We start from the raw sequence: 11,584 nt of genomic DNA, 5'->3' as shown, positions 1-11,584 counted from the left end.
AGCTCCTCTAAGGAGGAGGATCATAGGGGCTCAGCTCTTCACCCCTTACTTTGAAATTCTTTCGTGTGTGTCCATAACGTAGCTCAATATGCTCCAGAGAGAGGATTTTGATTATTGTATAAACCCATGCTGGATTGCTGATCAACACCACCTTTATTCCTGGGGAGAAACCTTCAGTGGGGATGTTTTTGTTTCTCCATCCTCTGGGTATTTTTTTCTTTTTGGGGACCTCCTCCTTGGTGGATGATGCAGTTCCAACACCAAACTTAGGTTTGATGTCAGGCGGAATTTTATCGGTTGTCACCACAGGAGGTTTGAGTTGCAAATTCTGCTGTGCATCATCAGGGGGTTCTTGAAGGTTTGGATCAATGAGCTCAACCTGCATGCACCTCTCTTCTTCACCTGTTGAATGTACATCTTTGAAGACATGAAAGACCAGTTGCTCATTATGCACTCTAAGCACTAATTCACCCACTTCTACATCAATCAGAGCTCTTCCAGTGGCTAGGAATGGTCTTCCTAGAATTATAGAGGCATTCTCATCCTCCCCTGTATCAAGAATCACAAAATCTGCTGGGAGGAAGAACTTACCCACTTTCACCAAGATATTCTCCACTAATCCGTATGCAGGCTTCATAGATTTGTCTGCCATCTGTAATGCTATCTTTGTGGGTTGTGCCTCTTGGATATGCAGCTTCTTCATCACAGATAAGGGCATTAGATTTATGCTTGCTCCTAGATCACATAGGGATTTCTCAAAGGTTGTGCTCCCAATGGTGCATGGAATTTGAAAGCTCCCTGGATCTGGCATCTTCCTTGGCAAGTTATTCTGAATGACAGCACTACATTCCTTAGTCAGGACTACTGTCTCATCTCCCTTTAAACGCTTTTTCTTTGACAACAGCTCCTTCATGAACTTGACATAGATAGGCATTTGCTCCAAAACCTCAGCAAAAGGAATATTGATTTGTAACTTTCTGAAGATTTCCAAGAACTTTGAAAACTGCTTTTTCTTGGTCTCCTTTTGAAGTCTCTGAGGATACGGCATCTTAGGCTTGTACTCAGGAGCCTTTGGCAGTGTAGGATAAATGTCAAGAGAGTCTGGGAATGGGTTGTCTGCACGCTTTGGAGGGGCGTGCTCTACTTCTTCCTTCTTCTCATCTGGAGCTTCTTTTTCAACTACATCTTCATTGACCTTGGTTTCAGAGTCAGCTACTTTACCACTTCTCAATTGAATAGCCTTGCAATCTTCTCCTGGGTTCACCACTGTATCCTCTTGAAATGTACTTACAGACCTCTCAAGTATTTGCTTGCTCAGTTGGCCCACTAGCACCTCTAAGTTTCTAATAGAGGCTTTGGTTTCCTGTATAACTTGTGCTTCCGTACTTGCCACTTGTTCAGTTATTACAGTGATAGCCTTGCATTCCTCTCTTGGATTTAGAATTGTGTTACCAGGAAGGCTGTTAGTGGTCCTCTGATCAATTTCATTAACTTTTGTGGCTAATTGACCCATTTGAATTTCCAGGTTCTTGATGGATGCTCTGGTTTCCTGTCTAAAACCTGTTAATATTGCTTCTAAATCATTGTTCTGCTGGAAACCGCCCTGAGAACTATTGTTGAAGTTCTGAGGTCTCTGAGGTTGGTCCCTCCACCCAAAGTTTGGGTGATTTCTCTATCCCGGGTTGTATGTCTTAGAATATGGATCATTGTTGGGATTCCTAGGACCACTCCCCATGTAATTCACCTGTTCATAAGAAGGTTGAGCATAATCATGATTATCATTTTGAACAAAATTACCTGCCATGTCATAGGAGATTTCTTGGGGTGGATTTTGAGTGTTGATAGCTGAGACTTGCATGCCATCCTTCTGTTGAGTAAGTAGATTTATCTGTTGGGACATAAGCTTGTTTTGAGCAAGAAGGGTATTAACAGCTTCCACTTCCAACACGCCTCTCTTCTGAGCGGTCTCAGAGTTCACAGGATTCCTGTTTGATGAGTATAAATATTGGTTGCTTGCAACCAATTCAATCAGCTCAATAGTTTTCTCTGGTGCCTTCTTCTTGTGCAGTGAACTGCCTGCAGAAGTGTCTAGGCTCATCTTTGACATCTCTCCTAAGCCTTCATAAAAGATATCCAGTTGGGTCCACTTGGAGAACATGTCAGGAGGGCATTGCCTAGTCAGTAGCTTGTATCTCTCCCAAGCTTCATAAAGAGTTTCACCGTCCTTCTGCTTGAAGGTCTGAACCTCCAACCTAAGCTTAGTCAACTTCTTTGGTGGGAAAAATTTAGTGAGAAACTTTGTAACAACCTTTTCCCAAGTATTCAAACTCTCTTTTGGTTGGGAATCTAACCATAGCTTTGCTTTATCCCTCAGAGCAAATGGGAAAAGCATGAGTTTGTACACCTCTGGGTTTACTCCATTTGTCTTCACAGTATCACATATCTACAGAAAATCAGAAATAAATTGATTTGGATCTTCATGAGGAAGTCCATGATACTGGCAGTTTTGTTGCACCAGGGTGACCAATTGTGGCTTCAACTCAAAGTTATTTGCAGTTATAGGAGGCACCACAATGCTTTTTCCATAGAGATCCGCAGTAGGGGCAGAATAAAAGCCAAGCACTCTTCTCTGCTGATCATCCCCATTCGAATTTACCACATTGGCATTAGCATTATTATTTGCCATAGTGGATTCTGCAGCCTTACAAAGTCTTGCTTGTTGTAAACGTCGCCTGAAAGTTCTTTCAGGTTCAGGATCAAAGTCTAAGAGATGTTCTTTGTCTCTATTCCTGCGCATACACAAGCAGAAAACAAGAAAAAATGGGACTCTCTACGTCAGAGTGCAGAGAAGTCCCTGTGAGGTAATCTGTGTAAAATAAAAAAATAAAAATGCTAAATAAATAAAAATTCGAAAATTTTAAAAATAAAAATAAACAGGAAAAATTAAAATAAAAATAAAAATAAATAGAGGACACCAAACTTAATTTCAGAAATTAAAGAAAAATATTAGTGCTAATTTTTATTTATTTAAATAATAATTTTTTTTCTTTTTTTTTTAGCTGTAATAAATGTTTGATATCTATATTTTAAAGCAAATGTCACTGTTTCTTATATTTTACCCAGTTTTTTGTAGATTTTTCATGTTTGGTGGACAGAGTAATAGAAAAGAATTGGGTTGCTTTAGTTTCATCCGGTGATAAATTAGGTTACTATATTAAGTGATCGTAAAGAAAGAAAAAAATGAAAAAAAAATAAAAATTAAAAAAAATAAAATTTAATAATACTAAAGAAATATAATTAAAGAAAAAAAATATCTAATTTAAGCAATCAAACAATGAGTAGTTGTCAATCACAGTCAATCCCCGGCAACGGCACCAAAAACTTGTGCGGTATTTTACAACCACACTTACTAACCGGTAAGTGCACCGGGTCGTACCAAGTAATACCTTACGTGAGTAAGGGTCGATCCCACGAGGATTGATGGATTAAGCAACAATAGTGTTTGATAGGATTAGTTAGACAAACAGAAAAGAGTATTTGAATATTCAATCGTGCAGAAATTAAAATAGTAAAGTAAATAAATTGGGAAGAGAATATGGAGAAAATAGTTAAGGGTTCAGAGTTATCTATTTTTTCTGATTAACTTTTCTTACTAACTAATTTAATTATGCAGGATTTAATTTATGGCAAACTGTATGTGACTAGACCCTAATTCCTTAGACCTTCCTAGTCTCCTCTAAAATTCATTAACTGCCAATTCCTTGGTCAATTAATTCCAATTAGAAAGTGATAATCAATTTCTAGTTTATATGCCACAAAAAATCTGATTATCCAAGAGGTAAAAGGATTATATGTCACGTATCCTATTAAATTCAGATAATTAAAATTTAGGAGAAATAGTTTTCAAGCTGTTGTTCAAGTAAAGAGTTTTTCCAAGTTTTACAAGAACTCAAATAGAAAGAGGGTCATACTTCCGTTCCACCCAAATTCATAAAATAAAGAGCGAAAACAATTCTTAAATTATAAATCCATACATAAATAAAATAGAAAAAGCAATAAAATTAATCCAAAGAAATAGACAGAGCTCCTAACCTTAACAGTGGAGGTTTAGTTGCTCATGGAAAAGAGAAAATAAGGATTCAGGTAAAATGTACAAAACTCCAATCTGATGGCATCAGATCCCTTTTTATAACTAATCCTAATAAATTTAAAATCTAATATTTAAAATTAAACATAAAATAATATCTTTTCCTAATTTAAGATTTGAGTTTAAATTTGAATTAATTAACAGATCTTCAGTTGATGGGTGGGGACCACTTGTTCTGTCCATTCTGCAGCTTCTAATATGTGTTTTCGGGGCTGAAAATTGAGTTAAAACAGCCCAGAAATCGCCCCCAGCGTTTTTCTGCATTTTTTGCACGTGGCGCATGTGACGCGTCCGCGTCGTCCACGCGTTCGCGTCATTTGTGCAGATTCCAGTCCACGCGATCGCGTTATTGCGATTTCCTCCATTCCGCGCGGTCGCGTGAGCCATGCGTCCGCGTCGGTATTCGCTGGTCATCTCCTTGGCTTCTTCTCTTTCTCTGCAGAAACTTCATCAAATCCATCCGAATGCTACCTAAATTAAATAAAATTGTACAAAACTCAAAATAGCATCCATAGTGGCTAAAATATAATTAATTCTTAATTAAACTCAACAAATTAGATGCAAATTCACTAGGAAAAGATAGACAAGATGCTCACGCATCAAACGACGTGAAGAGGGCTATGTATATCTGAGTTGTCAAGGGAATGAGAGTAGGGAAATGCCAATGACATCGTTTTATCAGGATCCTATCTTGTAACTTTTGCACCTCGTTATACTCATTTCTCATGTTCGGTAAAGTGCTAAAACCATGTAAAGTTTTGAAGATTATATCAATTTTCGAGGACGAAAATTTTTATAAGGAGGGTAGAATGTAAAATCCCTACAATACCGCTTGTTCCTCTTTTTTTCAAACCAAACCCTAACCCTCTTCTAACACACTCACTCACCTCTCACTACCGCACACACTCTCACGCCCCTCACAGCACGCACACCCAGACTCTGACGGAAAAAAGAAAGAAAGAAAAAGGAAAGAGAGAAAAGGGGAGACTGCGACAAGAGAATGGAGGAGGAAGGCGGGAGCTGTCCACGCCGAGCCACCATGCGAGGAGAGAGAGTCGCACCTCATCACCGCCAGCCTGGAGCACGCCGTTCGTGTCCCATCGCGTTGCCGCCAGCCGCGTCCAGCTCGTTACAGTTGCGTCGCCATCAGAGGCCAGAACCGAGAGAGGTGCGTCCGAGAGGAGGGACGAGTGCGAGAGAGGAGACGCGGAAGAAGTACTACCGCCGTTCTGCCTCGCCGCCGTCGAACTGCTACAGCCGCCGTGCCTTGTCTTCGTCGCCGCTAAGCTTCAACCGCCGCCATCTCTGTTGGGGTTCACCGTCATTGCTGAATGAAGAAGGAGAGTTTGAGTCGGCCAGTGAAGGGAGGAAGAAAGAGTCGCGATGGAGGGTAGAATGTAAAATCCCTACAATACCGCTTGTTCCTCTTTTTTTCAAACCAAACCCTAACCCTCTTCTAACACACTCACTTACCTCTCACTACCACACACACTCTCACTCCCCTCACAGCACGCACACCCAGACTCTGACGGAAAAAAGAAAGAAAGAAAAAGGAAAGAGAGAAAAGGGGAGACTGCGAGAAGAGAATGGAGGAGGAAGGCGGGAGCTGTCCACGCCGAGCCACCATGCGAGGAGAGAGAGTCGCACCTCATCACCGCCGGCCTGGAGCACGCCGTTCGTGTCCCGTCGCGTTGCCGCCAGCCGCGTCCAGCTCGTTACAGTTGCGTCGCCATCAGAGGCCAGAACCGAGAGAGGTGCGTCCGAGAGGAGGGACGAGTGCGAGAGAGGAGACGCGGAAGAAGGACTACCGCCGTTCTGCCTCGCCGCCGTCGAACTGCCACAGCCGCCGTGCCTTGTCTTCGTCGCCGCTAAGCTTCAACTGCCGCCATCTCTGTTGGGGGTCACCGTCATTGCTGAATGAAGAGGGAGAGTTTGAGTCGGCCAGTGAAGGGAGGAAGAAAGAGTCGCGATGGAGGAGCCGTTCACCATCGTCGCGTCTGCTGTTGCCATCAACAGAGCTCCTCGTCAGGGGAGCATCACCGACGTCACTACTAATGAACCGTCTCCGTCCCTGTTGTGATCTTGCTCAGCCCTACGCCCCCTTCATTCTTGTCTCTAAATCAGCACAATTTTTCCCCTGTTCTGACTCCATGTATGAAACTGTAACGCTTCCACCTTTACTCTGCTATATTTTCTTCTTTTCTTACATGCTCTGGTTTTAATTGCGATAATATATCTCTGTTTTAGTACTATCGCCCTACTTTTGTTGCGTTTCTGTTGGAAATTATCTTGAGTACTGGTATTAGTGCTATCATGGAACGGTTGGAGCTGTTGATGTTATGATTACATCTGCGATGTAGCCGTGGAAGTTGCTGCCACCGCCTCGATCCAAATTCTGCGCTCATTCATTTCATTTTACTTCAATCCTCTTCACCTTGGATTCTGGCACTCCGGGTTCGATATCTTCAGTCCTTTAGGACCATGTTGTGAGTAGGCTTTACATTTATAATGGTTTGGTTTTACGTCTATAATTATTTTGATATATGGGACTTTGAACTTAGTTATACTCACAAAAATTATTATCAAATGATTTTAAATTGGTTTTACTAATTGATTTATTAGAACTAAATATTTATCCTTGTGAAGCTCATTTTAATATGCACATGAGACTATATGTATGTTTGAAAATAAAAGTTTATATTATCTTAAAGCATTTGGTTTTATTTGAATATGTATTTTTGAAGTATTGGAATTTGGTTGGTACTCACTTATTTTGGAATTGTAAAATATGGTTGAAATGCCTTAAGATTGAGAAAATATGATTGAATATGATTCGGATGAGAAAGTATTATCTGATTTGATTTGATTCGATACCTTATATATTTGAAAGATCAAAGATTTGTTGTATTTGAAATTATATATTTTGAATTGGTTTGGGAGGCTCGTATTAGAAAACCGTAGTTAACGGCGGTTATGACGTTAACCTAGATGCATCTGGCTCAGACCTCAGCTAGCAGGGGCGTTGCTAGCCTAACGTGTAGGCCACACGTTGGATCTGTTAGTCCGTACGGACACACGAGAGGAAAGGGCTACCCTTAGAGGTGGAGCCGCCTAAGTGTGGACTATTTGATTTTATTTCTGTATGAGAACTCCCTTATTGATTCATATATTCATATAAATTATTATTTTCTAACTAAAATTATTTTTATGATAATGTTTATATGGTCTCATGTGGATTATAGATGTATTGTCTAGTCACTGGGTTGCAAAACTCATTCCGTTTTTCTAAAAATATTTTTCAGGAACAAATACTTGAATGTGTGAGCCTTCTATTCAAGAGTAATGATATGCAATTGGTACTTCATTTTTGTTGAGTTCTTAGACATCATATGCTCCATATGTCACAGGCAGGATCCATCCATATCTATTTATTTTACCTTTTATTAAAAATATGAAATTATTCATTTTAGAAACTGTAAATTTCTTTAAAATATTTGTAACTTTCTAATTTAATTTATATTTGAGTCTGATAGGCTTGCTAGGGAACTGTTTCCTAAGCGCCGGTCATGGTTCATTTTGGGCCGTGACATGATAGAACAAGACATTGAGTTGATGATGAGGAATGGAAGATGAAGATGGCTTGGAAATTTGGTAAATTAGAAGCTGAAATTAGGGTTCTAAAAATGGGGAGAATTTTGATGTTTGTGTTCATGCTACTGATTGTAATTGGTGTTCTTGTATTAAAGCTGGATAGACAGTAGGGTCAACTATATCTAGCAAAAAACAAATGACATGCATGTTATATGCATTCCTTGTTCATGTAGTTGTTCCTATCCTTTTGTTTGAAAGAAATGGAAATTAAGGTGTTTGATTATATGCATACTTCTGTTCCTGGACTTCTTTTTAATGAAATAGAAATGGACAGCACTTGAACTAGTCTTAAGTTTGTAACAGAGGATAATATATAAACAAAAGGCTGAGAAAACTCAATTGAATAAAATCATAATTCATAATTCATATTCATATTGGTAATGTTTGATTCAAAAAAGGCCTTATAGAGCCAAAACACCAGCAAAATAGATACAAAAAAATAGCCTGCTTTTCCTAAAATTCCCAACACTGGGACAATGTTTTAGGCATTGTAAACAACATCAGCAAAATAGATACAAAAAGACAGCCTGCTTTCCCTAAACATAATCATCCTAATCTTCATTTTTTGTGTCTGGGTGCCTTGAATCCAGGATTCGGCACAAACTTCATGAAATTTGCAAGCCTTGTAGCAGTTCCCTGTGTTGCACCTTGCATAGGGTTAGGTGGGGGATTCCTTGATGTATGACTACTTCCTAGTGGGGTAGCAGCAGGTGGGGTGGTTACTGGTGGATTGCTACTTCCTGAAGCTGGTTTTTCACAACCCTTGGCTAACTTTCTTTTTAGAGGGAGCTGTGGCGGCCTAACAGGTGAGGGTAGAACCTATCAGCCAAAAAAAAAATGTAACATAGTTAGTAAACTAGGTAAGGATGTGAGTATGATAAATTTAAAATCATATAAGCTCGTGAACCTGTTGAGAGTCATCAGTTGCTTCCAAGGGTGGTTGACTTTGGTCAAGATTGATTTCGGTTGGGGCTTCTGGGACAGGGGCAGCAGAGTTGGCCTGACCTTCACCACCATTAGTAGCAGTGGGTTGTGCAGCGGCAGCCTCTGCAGCAGCAGCTTCTGCAGCTGCAGCAGCCTCTTCGGCAGCAGCCCTCTTTGGACAATTCCTTCTGGTGTGTGCTGCTGCGCCACAACAACGACATCGACCTTTTTTATATATTCTTTTCATCTTCGTCTTCAACTTCTTACTCCCACTTGGCTCCTCATCTGCATCTTTTCTTCTTTTTTTCTTAAGTGGTCCGGGCTTGTTTCTAAATTTTGGTGCTTGTGGTCTGTTATATGGTGACTTTTCCCATAGTGCTTGACCTGGAATTGGATTGATATGGAAGGCATATGTGTTATTATATGCTTCCATGGTCAACCACTGATGACAAAACTCCTCTGGTCTCTTACCAACCCTTGCCAGTGCAACACACGCATGCACACATGGAATCCCTAAACAGCATTCACACAACAATGAAGACAACAACAGTAAGCCTGCAACAAAGGTTGATAATGATAATAAGACTAAGACAATGAATTTAAAAAACATTACCACTCAATTGCCAGAAACCACATGTGCAGAGCCTCTTTCCCAAGTCCACAACCATGTTGGTCGGCCAACCATGTACTTCGAACTTTTCATAATCTGCATCACCAGACCACATCGGGACCCAATTTTTTGATTCCTTCCGTATATTTTCTAACCTGCTACGCTATATAGGAGGTAGAACTCCAGTGTTCGAATTCAGCTTCACCTTGTTCCTAGCTATCAACCTCATTGCATACATTCTGACTTCTTCCAAGAGTGTGATAATAGGCTTAGCTCTAGCATCTTTGATCCTGGAGTTGAAGACTTCACAGGCATTATTACAGATGTTATCTATTTTAGGTGCATTACTGAAGAATGCCCGGCTCCAAGAGTCTCTAGGCTACTTGTTCAAATACTCCCAGGCTTCCTTATTAACCCTTTCAATCTTTTTGATGATATCAAGGAAGCCATCTTGGCTAGTACACCTTGCACAATCCCAGAGAAACCCTCTAAGCTGGAGATCCTTCTATTGCTTGTTGAAGTTCTTCCACAGATGTCAAACGCAGAATCTGTGATGGACATCTGGAAAAACCTCCTTAACTGCATTTATAAGGCCCTGTTTCAGATACCAAAGAAGGGGTCAGATAGTTGTTATCGGGCAGCAAATCTGTCCCTACAGTTATATAAGTGACATCAAAATAGTCCCTAGACTTGTTCAAGTGACATCAAACTAGTCCCTACACATATGTAAGTGACATCAAACTAGTCCCTACACAGCACTGTTATAGAACATTATGCAGAACAAGATAAATGAGTAACAACAGATTGACAGAATATTATGCAGCATATAATTAGTCCAGGGTTAATTCTGCATATATAGACAGCAGCCCAGTGTATTAACATCATATAGATAACTGCAATAGATAGGTTGACACTAAATAACTTAGAATTCTTAAGTCACAACCACTGTATAAATAAGTCACAATAGATTAATTCAGCAACTATAGACATCAGCCATGTGTATAATCATCATGTTGAAACACACCCAATAGGTAACTAATAAGTAACAACAAGTAACTTGTTATAACTAAGAACTATTAAGTCACAACCAGTGTATAAACATCATTTTAAGTCACAATAGATTAATTCAGCATATATAATCAGCAGCCCAGTGTATAAACATCATTTTAAGTGACAACCTATAAATATTGCATACCTTCTGCATATCTGAGATAAAACAGAGCTTGTTCTTCTTATAATCCCCTAGGTCTTGATGAAGTAATTCCAAGAACCATCTCCAGTTTTCAGTGTTCTCAACAGGGACAATTGCATAGGCAATAACATATATATGATTGTTTGCGTCTTGGCCAATTGCAGATAATATCTGACCACCATGCCGGGTCTTTAGAAAAGCCCCATCCAAGCCTATGAGGGGTCTGCAACTAGCCAGAAATCCTTTTTTACATCCCTCCAAACAGACATACATCTTCTCGAAAATTGGATCATCATCAGGGTTGGGCTGAGGTATAACCCTAACTGTGACAGTGGATCCTGGATTGCTCTTCAGCAGTGTCAGCCCATAATCTCTCACCGTGCCATATTGGGCAGCTGCATCACCGTACACAACAGATCTAGCATCTCCTAAGGCCCTGGTCAGTGAAGACTTGTTTAGTTCCAGATCACATTTAGTCTTAAAATATTGCGTAGCCTCGGAGTGTCTCAGATTCGGATATTTTCTTAGTTTCTTCACCAATTTGTAGGCTAGCCACTTCCTATTAGCTAGTCTATTTTTGGTCTCTCTTGCACAGGTGTGGTTATCCATGAATGTCTTGATCTGCCAGCAGTTGTTCTCAGTATTGTTAGAGGCATACACAAGCCAGCCACAGCTCGCATCCTTACACACAGCTCTCATCCTCACGTTATCGTTCTTCTTAAACCAAATCCTTCTACCCTCTTGTATGCAATATTCACGCACAGCCTCTTTGAACTCCATTTTTGTAGTGAAAGTCATTCCAACCTCTAGCCTAAGCTCTCCAAACCTCCCTCATTCTCTAAATGCATGGAATACGTCATCTGAATCAACTTCCTCCAACTCATCCTCAGAGTTTAGAGGAGTCTTCATTTCTTCTGAGTGCCATGAGTCTCCACCATTAGAATCATTATAAGGATCATCCTACACATCATGATAAGGAGCAACTGATGATCCAAACTTAGGAATCGGTCCAAAAATGATTTCATCATCCTCAGAATCTGAGTCTGCACAAACAGGACCA

At 40.2% G+C, this 11,584-nt stretch overlaps 2 protein-coding genes across 2 annotated transcripts; one reads left to right on the top strand and one right to left on the bottom strand.

Moving 5' to 3' along the window:
- LOC107637146 lies at window positions 5,644-6,816 on the top strand. The gene is made up of 2 exons (XM_021121858.1): window positions 5,644-6,309; window positions 6,395-6,816. Exons 1-2 carry the CDS (start codon window positions 5,734-5,736, stop codon window positions 6,488-6,490), a joined length of 672 nt encoding a protein of 223 aa, XP_020977517.1. The 5' UTR covers window positions 5,644-5,733; the 3' UTR covers window positions 6,491-6,816.
- LOC107637147 lies at window positions 9,496-11,304 on the bottom strand. The gene is made up of 3 exons (XM_016340589.1): window positions 10,528-11,304; window positions 9,748-9,911; window positions 9,496-9,622 (listed from the first exon to the last, which is right to left on the bottom strand). Exons 1-3 carry the CDS (start codon window positions 11,302-11,304, stop codon window positions 9,496-9,498), a joined length of 1,068 nt encoding a protein of 355 aa, XP_016196075.1.

The sequence above is a fragment of the Arachis ipaensis genome, chromosome B04 (genome assembly GCF_000816755.2).
Source record: "Arachis ipaensis cultivar K30076 chromosome B04, Araip1.1, whole genome shotgun sequence".
Lineage (NCBI taxonomy): Eukaryota > Viridiplantae > Streptophyta > Magnoliopsida > Fabales > Fabaceae > Arachis > Arachis ipaensis.
The sequence above is the reverse complement of the archived record's forward strand: the minus strand, read 5'-3'. Positions and strand labels throughout refer to the sequence as shown.

Excerpts from the sequence above, each read along its gene's own strand:
- LOC107637146 (XM_021121858.1), top strand. The coding sequence starts at position 5,734 with ATGGAGGAGGAAGGCGGGAGCTGTCCACGCCGAGCCACCATGCGAGGA. Across the intron at positions 6,310-6,394 it reads CTGACTCCATGTATGAAACT|TACTATCGCCCTACTTTTGT; the intron begins GTAACGCTTCCA and ends TCTCTGTTTTAG.
- LOC107637147 (XM_016340589.1), bottom strand. The coding sequence starts at position 11,304 with ATGGAGTTCAAAGAGGCTGTGCGTGAATATTGCATACAAGAGGGTAGA. Across the intron at positions 9,912-10,527 it reads TTATCTCAGATATGCAGAAG|TTAAGGAGGTTTTTCCAGAT; the intron begins GTATGCAATATT and ends TTATAAATGCAG. Across the intron at positions 9,623-9,747 it reads TCATCAAAAAGATTGAAAGG|GATCAAAGATGCTAGAGCTA; the intron begins GTTAATAAGGAA and ends CTTCAACTCCAG.